General features: G+C 37.7%; 2 protein-coding genes across 2 annotated transcripts in view; both read right to left on the bottom strand.

Annotated features, from left to right (window-relative positions):
* Positions 1-322: 322 nt before the first annotated feature.
* Positions 323-15337, bottom strand: part of cops8 (COP9 signalosome subunit 8) — a 30718-nt gene continuing 15703 nt past the window's right edge. The window contains exons 5-7 of the mRNA XM_051710845.1: positions 2149-2256; positions 1470-1532; positions 323-722 (exon numbers count right to left, since the gene is read on the bottom strand). Of these exons, the coding sequence (XP_051566805.1) occupies positions 643-722; positions 1470-1532; positions 2149-2256 (251 nt within the window). The 3' untranslated portion in view covers positions 323-642. The remainder of the gene's footprint in view (positions 723-1469; positions 1533-2148; positions 2257-15337) is intronic.
* Positions 4557-6159, bottom strand: LOC127448374 (E3 ubiquitin-protein ligase TRIM63-like). Its single transcript, XM_051710843.1, has one exon. The coding sequence runs from the start codon at positions 6013-6015 to the stop codon at positions 4972-4974; it is 1044 nt and encodes a 347-aa protein (XP_051566803.1). The 5' UTR covers positions 6016-6159; the 3' UTR covers positions 4557-4971.

The following is a 15337-nucleotide window of genomic DNA, read 5'->3' as shown; positions in this document are numbered from 1 at the left end:
TCAGCATAAGGGCAACATAAAAGTACTCCAGACAACTCTGGTGGTTAAATCCATATTTTCTGAAGTGATATAATAGGTGAGAATATTTAAGTGCTTTTTCCTTCACTTTCACATTCTACTTCTGTTGTTGGTGATTCACATTCTTTGTGCATATCACCCCCTACTGGGCAGGGGGGAGAATTTATGACAAAAAAATTTAATTAAATATTGATCTGTTTCCCACCCACACGTGGTCTGATGTACCAAGTGTTGCAGAAAGGGCACATTTTGACTTGTAATATTAAAAAAAACACAAACAGCTGTCATAAACATAAGGCCCATATAATATGTGGATATAGTTAAGTATTTATGAAGAAAAATGATCATTTACAGTTTTGACAACAGTGTCACACTCCAAAGCGGGCATCAAATTTGTACAAGTAAAACTTTTTGGAAATCTTGTTCAATATCATTATGGAAAATTAGCTCAAGAAACAAAACAGTAAAGAGAGACATGGAGGTTCCATCACTGGGCAGGACAGCCCAGTTTTTGTGAGAGTCCTGGACACAAGATGAAAAACAAAACAGAGTATCTGAGTTTCCTCCTAAAACAGAGTATCTGAGAGGTGGTGGGGTAGAGGATTGGAGATGGTAGAGTGCTTATCAGTTCTCAAGAAAAGCCACGTAGTCGGTAAGTCTGGCCAGTTGTTGTTCGTTTGGAACCAGCGAGACCGGGGGCGGATCTGCGGACAGGGAAAGGCAGAAGAGAAACATGAGAAAAGAGGGGATTCCTTCTGTCCTTTACGATCTGTTTTATAACACAAAGACACACGAATGTAAACAATCCAAAGAAGTGCCACAGCACAAATGCATGAATATGTGCATAAGACTGTTAAAGAGGCTGAACTGTTAGAGATGCATCAACCACAGTAAGCAAACTTCCAAGGCAACAGTGCTAAATGAATGCATATCAGCTGTTTTTTTGTGAAAGCTACAGAGGTCATCAGTACTGGGAATAATTTCTCAATCATCAGTTACTCAAGTGCATTACAGTCATCTGCACTGTCTCACGAGGGCAATGCAGAAACCCAGATGCTGCTCGTTCATGTTCCTTTGGAATAAATGTGTCTTGTAAAATGGTGCTCAACAGTTACTGGCGAACACATTAAAATCTGTTTGCCTTAAAAACACAACTCATAGAGCAGTGTCCCTCTGAGCAGAGCAAAGAAAGAATGGCAAAGAACAGCAACGGCAGAACTGTGATTAGAAAGTGACAATTAAATATTAAACTCTTGTCATTTTCTAAACAAAGAGTCTGTAGAGACTTTGAGAGCAAGTTCACATGCCTGCTATGACATAACCATGCAGAAATGTCAACCCGGTGGAACAAGTTTTTTTGGAGAGGCTAAGAATAAAAACTTATAGAGGAATGAGTCAGAGGAAGAAACATTTAGTCTTATTGGTAAAAAGAAGTGAAACAGTGTCCCCACCTGGTTTCTGTGGCATGATCATCCTGGTGTTGGGATCTGCCTGCCACCCATGGCTGACTACACCTTGAGCAAATGAGAGCATGATTTTCATACTTCACTCAAATGTTGTATATTATTGGAAGAATTGCAGACTATTCAAAAATGCACTCCTTCAAAATATATGAAACGAGGACTAGAACAGACCGCATGCATAAAAAATGGAAAGAATTAGGCAATGAGAAGCATATGGGAGAGAAAAAAATATAAGAATCACTGGAGGGAAAAAAGTAAAATGCAATAAACTGAAAACATTTCTATATGTATGTGAACAGTTCCATTATTTGAGTCACTCTAACCCCAAAACACATTAATTTTATGCAATAAGTAACAAGGAATGTCCCAACTTTCTAATGATGTTATTCTATTATTTCTAATGTAAATATGTTTCTACTCAAAACCACTGCTGAGATAAAATCATTTAAATGTTGGCTGATGTAATCAATTAAATGTTTTCCTTTTTACTTCAATGCATAAAATTTACATTGTTTTTTAGGTTCAAAGTGACTCAAATGAAAGAGCAGGTTACATTAGGCAGAAATTTTATTGAGTGCATTTGTAACCTTATAAATGTGTCACACCAGAGCAAGCTACTGGCACTCAAATATTTAATAGCAGACTTGTCTGTTATGATGTTATGTACCTTTCACCGCCTCTTCTACAGAGTATCCCACGAAGGCAGCAAAGTCCTCTGCACTGATTGAGGTGTAAGCTTGTGCTACTAGCCCATATGCCCTCCTACGGGTGGACTCTAGAAGAAACACAAACAAGAAAACTCAGCTCAGCGTAGTCATAGAATGCAAGAGAATGTATCCAAGGCATAAGAGACTTTCAAAAGGTGTCCATTTCCCATCACAGCAGCAAACTGCTTCCTTTCAGCCTACAATCTGTAACACTTAACACTTTGCACCATGGTTTTCACCCAAGCATGGAAAAGCAAAGTATGTACTGTGAAAGTGTCCTGTCTGAGGAATATCTCTGAAATTAAATTATTCTGCAACTGAAAGTGTCTGATAATAGGGGAGTTACCAAGATAAAGTGAGTAGTATTCAGCTGGTCCTCTTATCTCAACATGCGGCCACCATGAGGGTCAACACCCTTATGTAGAATGAAATACTTTTGTCTAGGCCACTGATATGATTGGTATCTCCCATGCAAGTGTTTTCAAGTGAAAAAAAGATACTTTGTGTACTTTTAAAACTACATACAGTATGCATCTTAAACCATGTTTAAACATGTTTTTGCATTATAGCATTGGGTTTTTCAGGGAAATATAATACTCAAAGAACCTATAGTAAAATTAAACTTCTGTGTTTTAAAGGCATTACACATTTTGTTGAAAAAAAATTACTAAAATATGTTGAATGAACAGTTCCTGCAGTCTACATCGAATGGTGTTTTTAACAAACTGTTTTTAGCACATGTTAGATAGTTTCAGCTTCAGATGGACCACCAACAGTCTTTTCACTGACCATCTGATGCATACTGCACACAAAAATGGTAAGAAATTTTCATTATTTATGATACTGAATGTTTGAACTATTAAGTGTCTTGTTGGGGAACTGATATTCTTTTTTTTTTTTTCTCCCCAATTTGGAATGCCCAATTCCCAATGCGCTCTAAGTCCTTGTGGTGGCGTAGTGACTCGAAGACTCTCAGTTGCCTCCGCGTCTGAGACCATCAATCCACGCATCTTATCACGTGGCTTGTTGAGCGCGTTACCGCAGAGACATATCGCGTGTGGAGGCTTCACGCTATTCTCCGCGGCATCCACGCACAACTCACCACGTGCCCCACCGAGAGTGAGATCCACATTATAGCGACCATGAGGAGGTTACCCTCCCTAGAAACCGGGCCAATTTGGTTGCTTAGGAAACCTGGCTGGAGTCACTCAGCACGCCCTGGATTTGAACTGATATTCTTGAGCACAACTATATATTCTGCTTTGTTTTCTGAGATATGTCTATCAAATAATCTGTGCTTATTACTTTTGGATGGAAAGAAATTCTGATTCAAATCTATGCACATTTTCCACTAATTTCTCCAGTGTTGTCTATACAACCGGTCACAGAGACTGGTGTGTCATTATTAGAATGTGTTTTTATTGTGGTATCACTGATTTCAAATGTACCCACCTCTAAACTGTTGTTAAAACAGAGCAAACTGTGGTTGACTGTTGTACATGTTGGTCAGATGGTTCTTGAACAGAATGAGCTGCAAACATGGACCAGACTTTTTGTCTTTATTTAAATGTCTGGCTCTTGGCAACTACACTTCTGATCACTCAAATATCCTTCAACTACAACTAATTCCATTAAGGCAAAAAAAAAAAAAAAAAAAACAATGTAACACTGTCCACCAACCTAAGATCAAAGAAGGTAGCAGAAAATAATAATTTGCCAAAACCAAATATGTCTTTGTTTGTAATAATAAAAAACTTAGTGTGATTCACTCCTAAGAGACACTTTCAACACTTTTAGCAAATAGCAACAGTCTTCACAATGCTCTCGGTTTACTAACAGCTACAGTTGGGGGGGGGGGGCCTGTTTGGAACAAATGGTCAGACAAGAACATGGCATTTGAAAGGATGACCTCTACAAAAAGAAATCAAGTTTCAATGTGTGAAATATATTTGTTCTTAGCACCTCTTGAGTAACAAGTGGACTTATAGTACATTCGGGAGCTCAAAAGGATTTTTTTTTTTTTTTTTTTTTTTTTTTTACATTGCTTGTTTATTTTTAGCAACAGTGATCCAAGCTAGCCAAACTGACTCCCAGTTTCTGATTTCTCACTAGCCTTGACCCTCTATAATAGTCAGAAAGAGCTGCTGAGCAAGGCAGTGACATGGGGAATGAGAGCTCTGTCCATCGGTCCTGTTCTGGAATTATACCCCAAGGTCCCCCCAGCCATATCTCATCCTGTTACCTTTTAAAAACAGAATGTGCCTTTAACCAGAGAAGGAAGTTGAGAGCAAAGACTGCTTTGCTTTAAGCAGCAAGTGCACTCTGAAAGTTCCACAAAAAAAAAAAATAAATAATAATAATAATAATATAATATTTTAACATTTTATTTTAAAATTAAAGCATTAAGTTTGAGTAAACAGAACATACAGAATCACATATTGTGAAATAAGATAAACATAATGAGTCATTTCTCGTTCTCAGTATAATGCAAAAGTAAAAAGATAACTTCGAAAGTGACAACAGAAGGTTATTAACTAAAATACAAAAGTATAAAAATGGCACCTAAATAAAATGTTACTCTGAAATATTCTTATGATCATATGAGTTGAAATGCTGACACTGCTTAGCAGCGATATACAAACATTAAAACTACAGAAACCTATTGTCATTGTTAGGGTCTCTGGTTCTTTAGCCTTCTTGTTCTTGTCCTTCCTTACATCCTATTTAATTAGCATCATTACATCAACATTCAAGTTTGACACATTCCCTTCAGTAAAATCCATTCACTCCTCTTCCTCTTCATCCTCAGCATCTTCATATTCCTCATCATCATCTCCCCCAAAGTCCATCTTGGACAACAAAGTCTCCAAATGTTCTGTATCTAGAGTGAAATGGTCCATTCTCTCAAAGCATGGCTCAGGCCTTTCTTCAGCCAACGAACTCTTCGCTGCATCCTTTGTCTGTGCAATCAGGTTCTTGGAGGCTTGCAAGAACTCCGCAGCACCACTTTGCTCCAGTGCACGCACTGCCGTGTCTGTCAACTCTGTTACTGTTTGAAGACGGTCTCCGTAACGCCTGGCCAGACTTCTGAGGGCAGCTACCTTCTCATCCTGCTCCTTACCAATACGTTCCAAGAGGGCATTCTTACGCTCTTCCAAGGCTGCATACAGTGAATCAAAACGATCACCAAGCTTTTGCTTGGCATGCTGAGAGTTTTCCTGAATGGCTGTGCAGGCCTCCTCCATCTGGTTGAGCAGAGCCTGAAGGCGTCCGTTCTCTGCCACAAGAGTATCAATAGCATTACTCAGCTCTCCTTTTTGAGCCTCGTAGACACTAGCGAGTGGTGACACCTCACAGTCTTTATGCTGGCCAAATACCTTACACATGGAGCAAGTGGGAATTTGGTGGGTCACGCAGTAGATGTTGATCTTCTCATCCTCATGCTCTTGGCACATTGGCTCTTTGGAGCTCTTGGGGGTTATGGAAGTTTCTAAGGTTCCACCACCACCTCCACCCTCTTGTTGCTGTTTGTATATGTCAATTATGTTCTCCACTAAAAGATTTCTTTGAAGTCCATGTACACCGTGACGATCAAGAACCACTTCAAAACGACAAGTAGGGCACCGGAAGACACCACCGGAGAAACGATAAGGGTTTCGAGAGTCATAAAGATCACTAGCACATCCTCGGCAGAGGTTATGTTGACAGGGCAGGATCACAACTGGTTTGGTGAACATTTCCAAACAGATCGGACAGCTCAGCTGTTTCTCAAGGCTCTCCATGGAGCCAGGAGACCCCAACAAGGAGGCAGTTCGCTGAATTTCCATGTCTGTGATGGCTTTGTCACCTTTTTCTGTATCCCTTTAGTGGCTATAGCACTTGGTTGTTTAAAAAAAGAAAGAAGTTAAAAATAAGCTACACCACAGCTGTAATTGAGTCCTGCAGTCGCCAGTTTTGTTCTGAGGCACAGTGGCCCTGGGCTTTATACAACCCTTGGCCAGTGGGGGACATGCCATTTCTCCAACCAATCAGAGCACAAATTCCTATCCACTTGTTTTCAAGATTCATTTTTGGAAAAGCAAAAGCCCCCACCCATTTGAATCCATGTGTTGTGTCATGATGATACCATAACACTGCTACTCTTCCATGTAGAGCGAGATTTAAGTGGTGAACTATTTGAGCAGTGACAAACAAGTGTCATGTGTTGGGAAATGCAATGTCTGTTTGAAGAAAACAAACCCCTGTCTGTTTCAAAACACTCTTTGAATTATTATTGCCTATTTCTCTTGCTGGACAAGCATAGACTTGTTACTTAACAGGTTTTCCCACAAGACGAAAATAACAAATTGTACATTAATAGCTTTAGTTGTAATTTTCGTCTCAAAAACTATGCCCAGTTACCTACAAAACATTTTTATGTAAAAATAAAGGATTTATATTCATCTTATTCATTTTTCTTTTCCTGATCTCAAAACGTATTATTCCACATTACCGTTACTCAATTTACATTATTAACTAGTATAATAAGAATGATAACCAAGTTTATTCAATGTATCTAATAATAATAATAATAATAAAAGAGGATTCATACTCTGTTTTACATTTCTCAAAGGTAACATACAAACCCAAGACTTGTCCAGACTCATTCAAATGTTCTTAAGTAATTGAGTAATTTGTTGATGAAATCACAAACAACTATCAATGTCCTGAAAAAACAGTACACAGGGAACCCATGAACACATGCAAACGGTTATTTTTAACCTTGGTCTGGCTGGGTCAGGTATTGGCACGTGGGGATCAAATGAATGTTGTGTTTTAGTTTGATCCATGAGATTACTATATTAATTACAGAGAAGAGATTCTAAAAAACAAAACAAAAAAACAACAACTATTCACTTCAAGAGAAAAGCAAAATAAAGACTTAAAAAGTATCTTAAGCACTAATATCTACCCCCCTTCATCTAATAGCAGCCATTTTTCAAAGTATTCACACATGGTCCTTGAATATGCTGAGTATGTGCTAAGTATAGTCATGAACCACTTGAAGTGGAACCTGAGAGCAAGATATATGGCACTTCACAGAGTACATTTACTTTCAAAGGTCTATTGCCAAGGTTTTATACTTGCTGAGAGAAAGTTAATCAACCAGAACCAAACATAAGTTATGTATAACAAGTTATACACACAGAAGCCATGTTCTTGACACTGACAAAATTTTACTATCAAAGAGTAACTTAGAGAAAGCTTGTCTGTGCCTGGTGAATTTAGCAAAGAAATATTAAATCTGTATGTCAATATTATACCTTTACTTTAAACATTAATATATTTTATCCGAGTAATTCAGCCCAGCACTACATTATACAGACAAAACACACAGGGATGAAAGCAAAGCTGGTAGTACACTCTCTCCTGTTGTAATAGGTGTATTGAATCTGTTTGGCAACTCCAAGAGCACAATTAGATTTCTTTCTCCTTTTATCCTGTGCAGCAGTTTGCTTGGTGCAGAGCTGCTATAGCTGATTGGCTTCTTTTAGCAAGCACAGAAAAGAAATGAAAGACCTTATAGTTTCCTTGAAAAGCAACCGTTCTTGAATGAGACTTTGAGATCTTGTTGTCTGAGATGTATAATGAACTACTTTTATATTTTTTTTACAAGTTAATACTATTTGTTCTACTTTTTTATTTGATGTCTATTTTATTTATGCAGATCAACTTTCTCTGTAAATTATGATTCTGATCGCTGTGGTTTGTCATACTACTAAACAAATCCAGAGTGGTTCATGTAATGAAAGTAGATTTTATATTCATATTGATTCAACTATATGGGCCCAAAGAAATCTAAAGATAAACACTGCATTAAAAGAGAAAAGCAGCACAGAAAATAATTTCCCCATAAAGCACAGACATAAGAATAAGTGCTTGTATGGCGCATTGAAACAATTTCACTGAATGTCTTTGAGATGTTGACTTAAGTAGAAGATGTACACTCTAAACAAGATGATTCTTGAAAGGTTCTTTACTGACCTTAATCATTCCATTTAGAACCATATCTTCCTGAAGAACCCTTTTGTGCTGAAATGATTCTTTGCACTGGGATAAGGGTTCATTATTCCCAACCTTTTGAAAATAACTGTCAATAAATTATTTCAAAGTCACCACGTGATTGGTTGATTGACAGTGCTGGAGTCAATTTCACAGACTGTCAACACACTCTTCACAGGTAAACTTTATAATATATGTTTTTCAATATGTCGCTAAAACATTTTAACAATTAGTAGTTTTAGCAGGAAAGTTATCAGGGACAACAAATCCCATCAGCTCAGTTAAATGGTAGTTAGTGTTTGTGCCCTTCCAAAATTCCTCCAAGATCACAGTGACGACTCTTCCAGGAATTCACAAAAAAGCCAAGCACAACATCCAAGGAACTGCAGGCCTCTCTCGCATCAATAAATGTCACTGTTCATGATTCCACTATCATAAAGACACTCGCCAAAAATGCCATCCATGGAAGAGTGGCGAGGCGTAAACCGCTGCTAACACAGAAGAACCTTAAGGCTCGTCTGAATTTTGCCAAAACACACCTTGATGGTCCTCAAACCTTTTAGGAGAATGTTCTGTGGACTGATGAGTCAAAAGTGGAACTGTTTGGAAGACAGGCGTCCCATTACATCTAGCGTAAATCAAACACAGAATTCCACATAAAGAACATCATACCTACAGTCAAGCATAGTGGTGGTAGTGTGATGGTGTGGGGATGCTTTGCTGCTTCAGGGCCAGGGCTACTTGCAATAATTGAGGGAAACATGAATTCTGCTCTCTACCAGAAAATCCTAAAGGAGAACGACTGTCCGGTCATCAGTCTGTGAGTTGAAGCTCAAGCACAACTGGATTATGCAGTAAGAAAATGACCTAAAGCATAGGAGTAAGTCCACTTCTGAATGTCTTAAAAGAAGGTAAATTAAGGTTTTGGAGTGGCCTAGTCAAAGTCCTGACTTGAACCCGATTAAAATACTGTGACAGGACTTTAAACGGGCAGTTCATGCACGAAAACCCTCCATTGTGGCTGAATTAAAGCAGTTCTGCAAAGAACATTAGGCCAAAATTCCACCACAGCATTGTAAAAGACTGATCTCCAATTATCGGAAGCATTTGGTTGCAGTTGTTGCTGCTAAAGGTGGCACAACCAGCTATTAAGTTTAAGGGGGCAGTTTGTTTTTCACATGGGTGATATAGGTGTTGGATATCTTTTTTGCTTCAATAAAAATATATACACTGGTGGCCAAAAGTTTGGAATAATGTACATATTTTGCTCTTATGGAAAGAAATTGGTACTTTTATTCACCAAAGAGGCATTCAACTGATCACAATGCATAGTCAGGACATTAATAATGTGAAAAATTACTATTACAATTTGAAAAAAAATAAAAAATACTTCAAACTATTTCAAAGAGTTCTTATCAAAAAATCCTCCACGTGCAACAATGACAGCTTTGTAGATCCTTGGCATTCTAGCTGTTAGTTTATCCAGATACTCAGGTGACATTTCACCCCACGCTTCCTGTAGCACTTGCAATATATGTGGCTGTCTTGTCGGGCACTTCTCACGCACCTTACAGTCTAGCTGATCCCACAAATGCTCAATCGGTTTAAGATCCATAACACTCTTTTCCAATTATCTGTTGTCCAATATGTTTCTTTGCCCACTCTAACCTTTTCTTTTTGTTTTTCTGCTTCAAAAGTGGCTTTTTCTTTGCAATTCTTCCATAAGGCCAGCACCCCTGAGTCTTCTCTTTACTGTTGTACATGAAACTTGTGTTGAGCAGGTAGAATTCAATGAAGCTGTCAGCTGAGGACATGTGAGACAGCTATTTATCAAACTAGAGACTCTGATGTACTTATCCTCTTGTTTAGTTGTACATCTTGCCTTCCACATCTCTTTCTGTCCTTGTTAGAGCCAGTTGCCCTTTGTCTTTGAAGACTGTAGTGTACACCTTTGTATGAAATCTTCAGTTTTTTGGCAATTTCAATCATTGTATAGACTTCATTCCTCAAAACAATGATTGACTGACGAGTTTCTAGAGAAAGACATTTCTTTTTTGCCATTTTTGACCTAATATTTACCTTAAGACATGCCAGTCTATTGCATACTGTGGCAACTCACAAACAAACACAAAGACAATGTTAAGCTTCATTTAACGAACCAAACAGCTTTCAGCTATGTTTGATATAATGGCAAGTGACGTTCTAGTACCAAATTAGCAATTTAGCATTATTACTCGAGGATAAGTAGTTGGAGTGATAGCTGCTGGAAATGGGGCCTGTCTAGATTTGATCGAAAATGACTTTTTTCAATGGTGCTGTTTTTTACATCAGTAATGTCCTGACTATACACTGTGATCAGCTGAATGCCACTTTGGTGAATTAAAGTACCAATTTTCTTCCGAAACAGCAAAATATGTACATTATTCCAAACTTTTGGCCGCCAGTTTATATATATATATATTTGAAAACTGTATTTTGTTTACTCAGGTTGCCTTTGTTTAATGTTATTTATTGGTTGAAGATCTAAAACAATTTAGTCTGAAAAAGACACAAAAATAGAAGAAATCAGTATGGGGGCAAATACTTTTTCACAGCACTGTACTTTACATCTGCGATCTTATACAGTTAATATAATTTATTGATGCAGCTTGAGTGGAATCTCACGAAAACATCTGAGTCATAAAAATACTTTTTCATAACTCCAAAACAAACTAAAATACAATAAAAATTACCTTGAATTAATTTGTGTTTTTTATAAACACTTTTGGAAATTGTACGTTTTGTCGCTTTTAATTATGATCCAAAGGCCACATAACCTGACATTATACTTTTATAGAAAGCTTAGGATGTCTCCTACCTTAGTCAAAGGCAAAAATTAAGATATACTCAATACTGGGAAGAAAAACCTTTGGAGACCCTCTTTTGACCAAATCCCAGATTTTTGTTCAGGCAGCGTTGGTAAAGTGGGACAGAGGAAAAATTATTCTAGAAAATATCTATAAATTATTTTGAAATTAATTTTTATATTTTCTTAAACTTTTACATCATAAATCATCAAATGTAACATTTACAAACATTAAGTCAACTTTTACTTCACCTTAAAAAGATTTGCTTAAAATTTCTGTCATTTTCTTTACCACTGTTTTTCCCAGCGGTGGTCATGAAATGAGCTCTGCCACACATCCTGGTCATCATTTTAAAACCTCAAAAAGTTAATTGTTTACTTCTCAAAGATTAGTTTAGTAATTATTTTTAAGCAATTTAGGAAATACATACTATACTTTGACTATAAAATTTGAAACATTTACAATCTACATTAAAGCTGCACTACAGAAGATATTTTGGTGAAAAAAAAAAATTCAAAAATAAAATACCTTTATTGATTGAGTACATTTAAAAACTGTTCAAAACAATGTCCTTACTTTACCCCGATTAACTACAGTAAGCCAACAAAAACGATTTGTATTTTGAACTGTCGGGTCGGATTAGGCACAAAATTGCAGGCTTATGTCGTTCATCCTTACGTCACATTGTCATGTCCTTAAACACAGAAAAGAAGTACCGGCTGTCACGTGTTCCGGCTGGAGAAATAATGCTGTTCAGTCCACACAGCCACTGTCAACACAGGACATCATTGCTGCAGTCTGGATGGATGTTTCTGTTAACTGTTTGGCAAAGTTGTTTACTTGCTTTGCTTGGTTATGTTGTCTGGTAGGGTTGTTGAAGCTTATATGGCTTGTCATGCTCGTATGACTCGAACAATACTTGTGTGTTAACCGGTCACGATGTATCTGCACTGTCCAGTGAAGTTACTGTAACAGGTTTACTAATATGTGTTTGCCGCTGTTTTCTCATTTCTTTTGCCCTAGTCACAAAAATGCACAAGCTACTGAATCGCTTATTATCCTTTTAGCAGTCTATCTGTTTACAATGTGTACTCATCTCAAGTTGTTTAAAATGTACCGATTTTATAGCACAGTAATGTACATCTTAATTTGTTTAGTGTGTAACCATCTATTATTATTTTAATTAGTCATTTCTTTAACAGTAAACGTATTATTGTATAATATTTTTATAATGCATATTACTGCATGTTATTTTCATGTTTAAAGGGGTCATGACATACTCATATATATATATATATATATATAAATTTTAATATCTTCCCTGAGGTCCACTTATAATGTCAGTAAAGTTTTTTTTCCACCAAAACAATCATAATTTAATAATATATGATCTTTTTCCGCTCTGTCTCTAGCCCTCTATCTGAAAGCTCAGTTTAAAGCTCTCTGGCCTTTTAAGATTTCAATGTAAACACCTACTGTTCTGACTGGCTAACTTCGTGCAGTCCCTCAAATACAGCCATATTTGAAACTCAATCGGAAGAAAATGAAGCTTCACATTATAATTTATAAAACAACATTTCAGGGTTAAGACATACAGACAACCCATTTCATCTGAATGTAATCAAAATGTTCACTCAAACAGCAAATATCAAACAGTCATGACATTTGAAACATTAGTGAATTTAAACCATTTCCTCACAAGTCTGGTAGTGTTTAACTGCTGCATCTTTCAGTTCCTTTGCAAAGCTTGAATCATACTGTGACTGGTTCACAAGCAATCCACTCTGATATGAGCCAAAAACATACAATCCACACTGAAATGTTCTGAATATGCAAATGTAATACATTCCATGGTGATGTTGGGTGCTTCAACAGGCCAAAGCAGAGACGCTGGTCTTCACATCTCACATCTTCCGTGTTTGTTTGCACACAGGATTGCATGTATTTTTCCCAGACAGCGGCAGCAGCTGAATGAGACGCGTTTTTAAAAGTTGTGCTTGTACTGCTCCTAAAAAGTGGCGTAAATCGCCTGAAACGCATAAAAACAATCAACTACGTCAATACTGTACACGCTTACAAAAGACTAACAATTAAAAATAGCACAAATTGGTGCAAAAATGGTCCACGATGCCTTCAAAACAACAGGAAAAAGCGCAGCTGAATGAAACACAACGGAGGTCTCCTATACAGAGTTGGAACTTGATATTGCATCTTCTAAAAACTGCGCAAGATGCATTATAATGGTCAATGACTTTCATCTAGTGTAGAAATACATTTAAATCCAGATAGGCACATGAAGGTGTCCTGTGTACGTCCCCTTTACTGTAGATGAATCTCCCATGACAGGCCTTCTCTCCTCTTCACCTGTGACTAACTGTGAGCACCAGTGGGCAGAGCCAAGGGTGCAAAGATTAAAAATAGGCGTTTGGTGTCTTGCTGGAGGCAGTCATATGCAGATGTATTTAGCTGCATTCACGCCATGTTGTAATTACCATAATTATGAGCTGGCAACTCGGAAATTCTATTCGGAGCTGTTCACAACCTGGGAACTCGGAATTATTAATGCCAAAATGAATCCATGTGAGATGATGTTGTTGACAACTGCAAAATACATCATTACAACCAGAGCCGGATGTAGCCATGGGCAGGGGTGGGCTGAGCCCACCCAATCAAACATTTTGGAAACAAAAAATCCAATTTGTGCATTGATTAAAAGCAATATGGGGGTGGGCTGTGTGTTGCAAACATTAAAGGGTGGGCTGTAGACTGCCCAACCAATCAAAAAAACAGCACCAGAAATGTGTAGTATTTTTCTATTTTTGTCACTGGCTGAAAGCAACGACACACTCAAGAAGCGACTGCTGCAAACCAGACAGTCCGAGAACGGTAATAAGAGATATTTTTGTGCAATGCATAGGTTTTTAATGCCCATGAAGAATCCTGGTACTGTCTCAGTGTGCAGTGACCATGTGGCTGTTGTTAATGTATCACAGGCTCTCTCTTATCAAATATCTCCCTGACTCCCTCCCTCCACATCAGCTCCCCAAAATCGCGCTGCGGGTGTTCGTGAAATACTGGACCTGAATTATAAAGTAGAGGCCTGCGCGGGATGAATTTCCAGATCTGCTCCCGCAAGATTCTGTCCAACTCCCACAAAAAAATATGTAATATTTTGTCCCGCTCCCACTCACAAACCCGCAGGTAGTGGTCTGCACAAATTTTGCAGTCTCGGTCCCCTAAGATTCTGTCCTGCTCCAGTATCAGGCTTTTTTTTTTTTTTTTTATACAATTCCCACCCGAAAAAAAAAAAAAAAAAAAAAACAATGGAAAGAGAGAAAAAAAACATGTTTTGTTATCACTCTAACATTGCCAAATATCTGATTGACCTTTGGTTGGTTTCAAAGTTTTGTTTGTACATGTCTTTAATAAAGCGTTTACATCCATAGCACTTTCCACCGCATGGAGCACAAGGAATCATTTGTATGAATTAGCCACCAACCCTGCGCCTGTAAATAGTTAATTTTTTGTTGGTCTTGCACAATAGATGAATAACACGAATAACACTCTGCATTAAATAAATTTGAGGAACATCTATTTTATTTTATATATTTATATTTTGCAGGAGTCCCACGAGTCATTTCTTTCTCTCGCTCACACATCATCTTCCGCACTCTGTTGCGCCAGGTCCCATTGATTCCCCGGCCAGTATTAGCTGATAGTACCGTATGTGAGCAGAAAGAATCGTCATCATTTAATATTATATAATTTCTTAAAGCAGTTCCCATTTGTCAAATTTTAGGTTCTTAATCTTGATCTCTCCATTTAATATATTTCCTTTCACTCCATCCTTATTTTCCTCCTTGATATTATTTCTCTCCACTCCATCCTTGCATTCGTGGGGACTCTGATTTTTCTTTGTAATTCGCTTTAAGGCTGTAATTCTAATTGCTCTGAAAGTGTGAAGTTGTCAGGGCCCTCTTCAACCTTATGATTATATACAATGTTAATCAGTATATTTATTTAAATCTATATATTTTTAATATGGGGAATATGGGCCTTATGATCTTGACAATTATGCCATGTCACATCAATTAAAGACATTAAATTAGTACTCTGAGTAAACCCCCACCACCCCACCCCAATCCCAAACGCCCACCTATAATATCCCCCAGCCCAGCCTAGCATAGCTGGCAGGAGCCGGCCCTGATTACAACATTAAATCACATTTTTATGCTATTGCTAAATACTGAAGGACACCATG

Source organism: Myxocyprinus asiaticus, chromosome 11 (assembly GCF_019703515.2).
Source record: "Myxocyprinus asiaticus isolate MX2 ecotype Aquarium Trade chromosome 11, UBuf_Myxa_2, whole genome shotgun sequence".
Taxonomy (NCBI): Eukaryota; Metazoa; Chordata; class Actinopteri; order Cypriniformes; family Catostomidae; genus Myxocyprinus; species Myxocyprinus asiaticus.
This window is presented reverse-complemented; position numbering and strand designations above follow the sequence as displayed.

What these genes read in the sequence shown, in the direction of transcription:
- LOC127448374 (XM_051710843.1), bottom strand. Translation starts at nt 6,015, where the DNA reads ATGGAAATTCAGCGAACTGCCTCCTTGTTGGGGTCTCCTGGCTCCATG.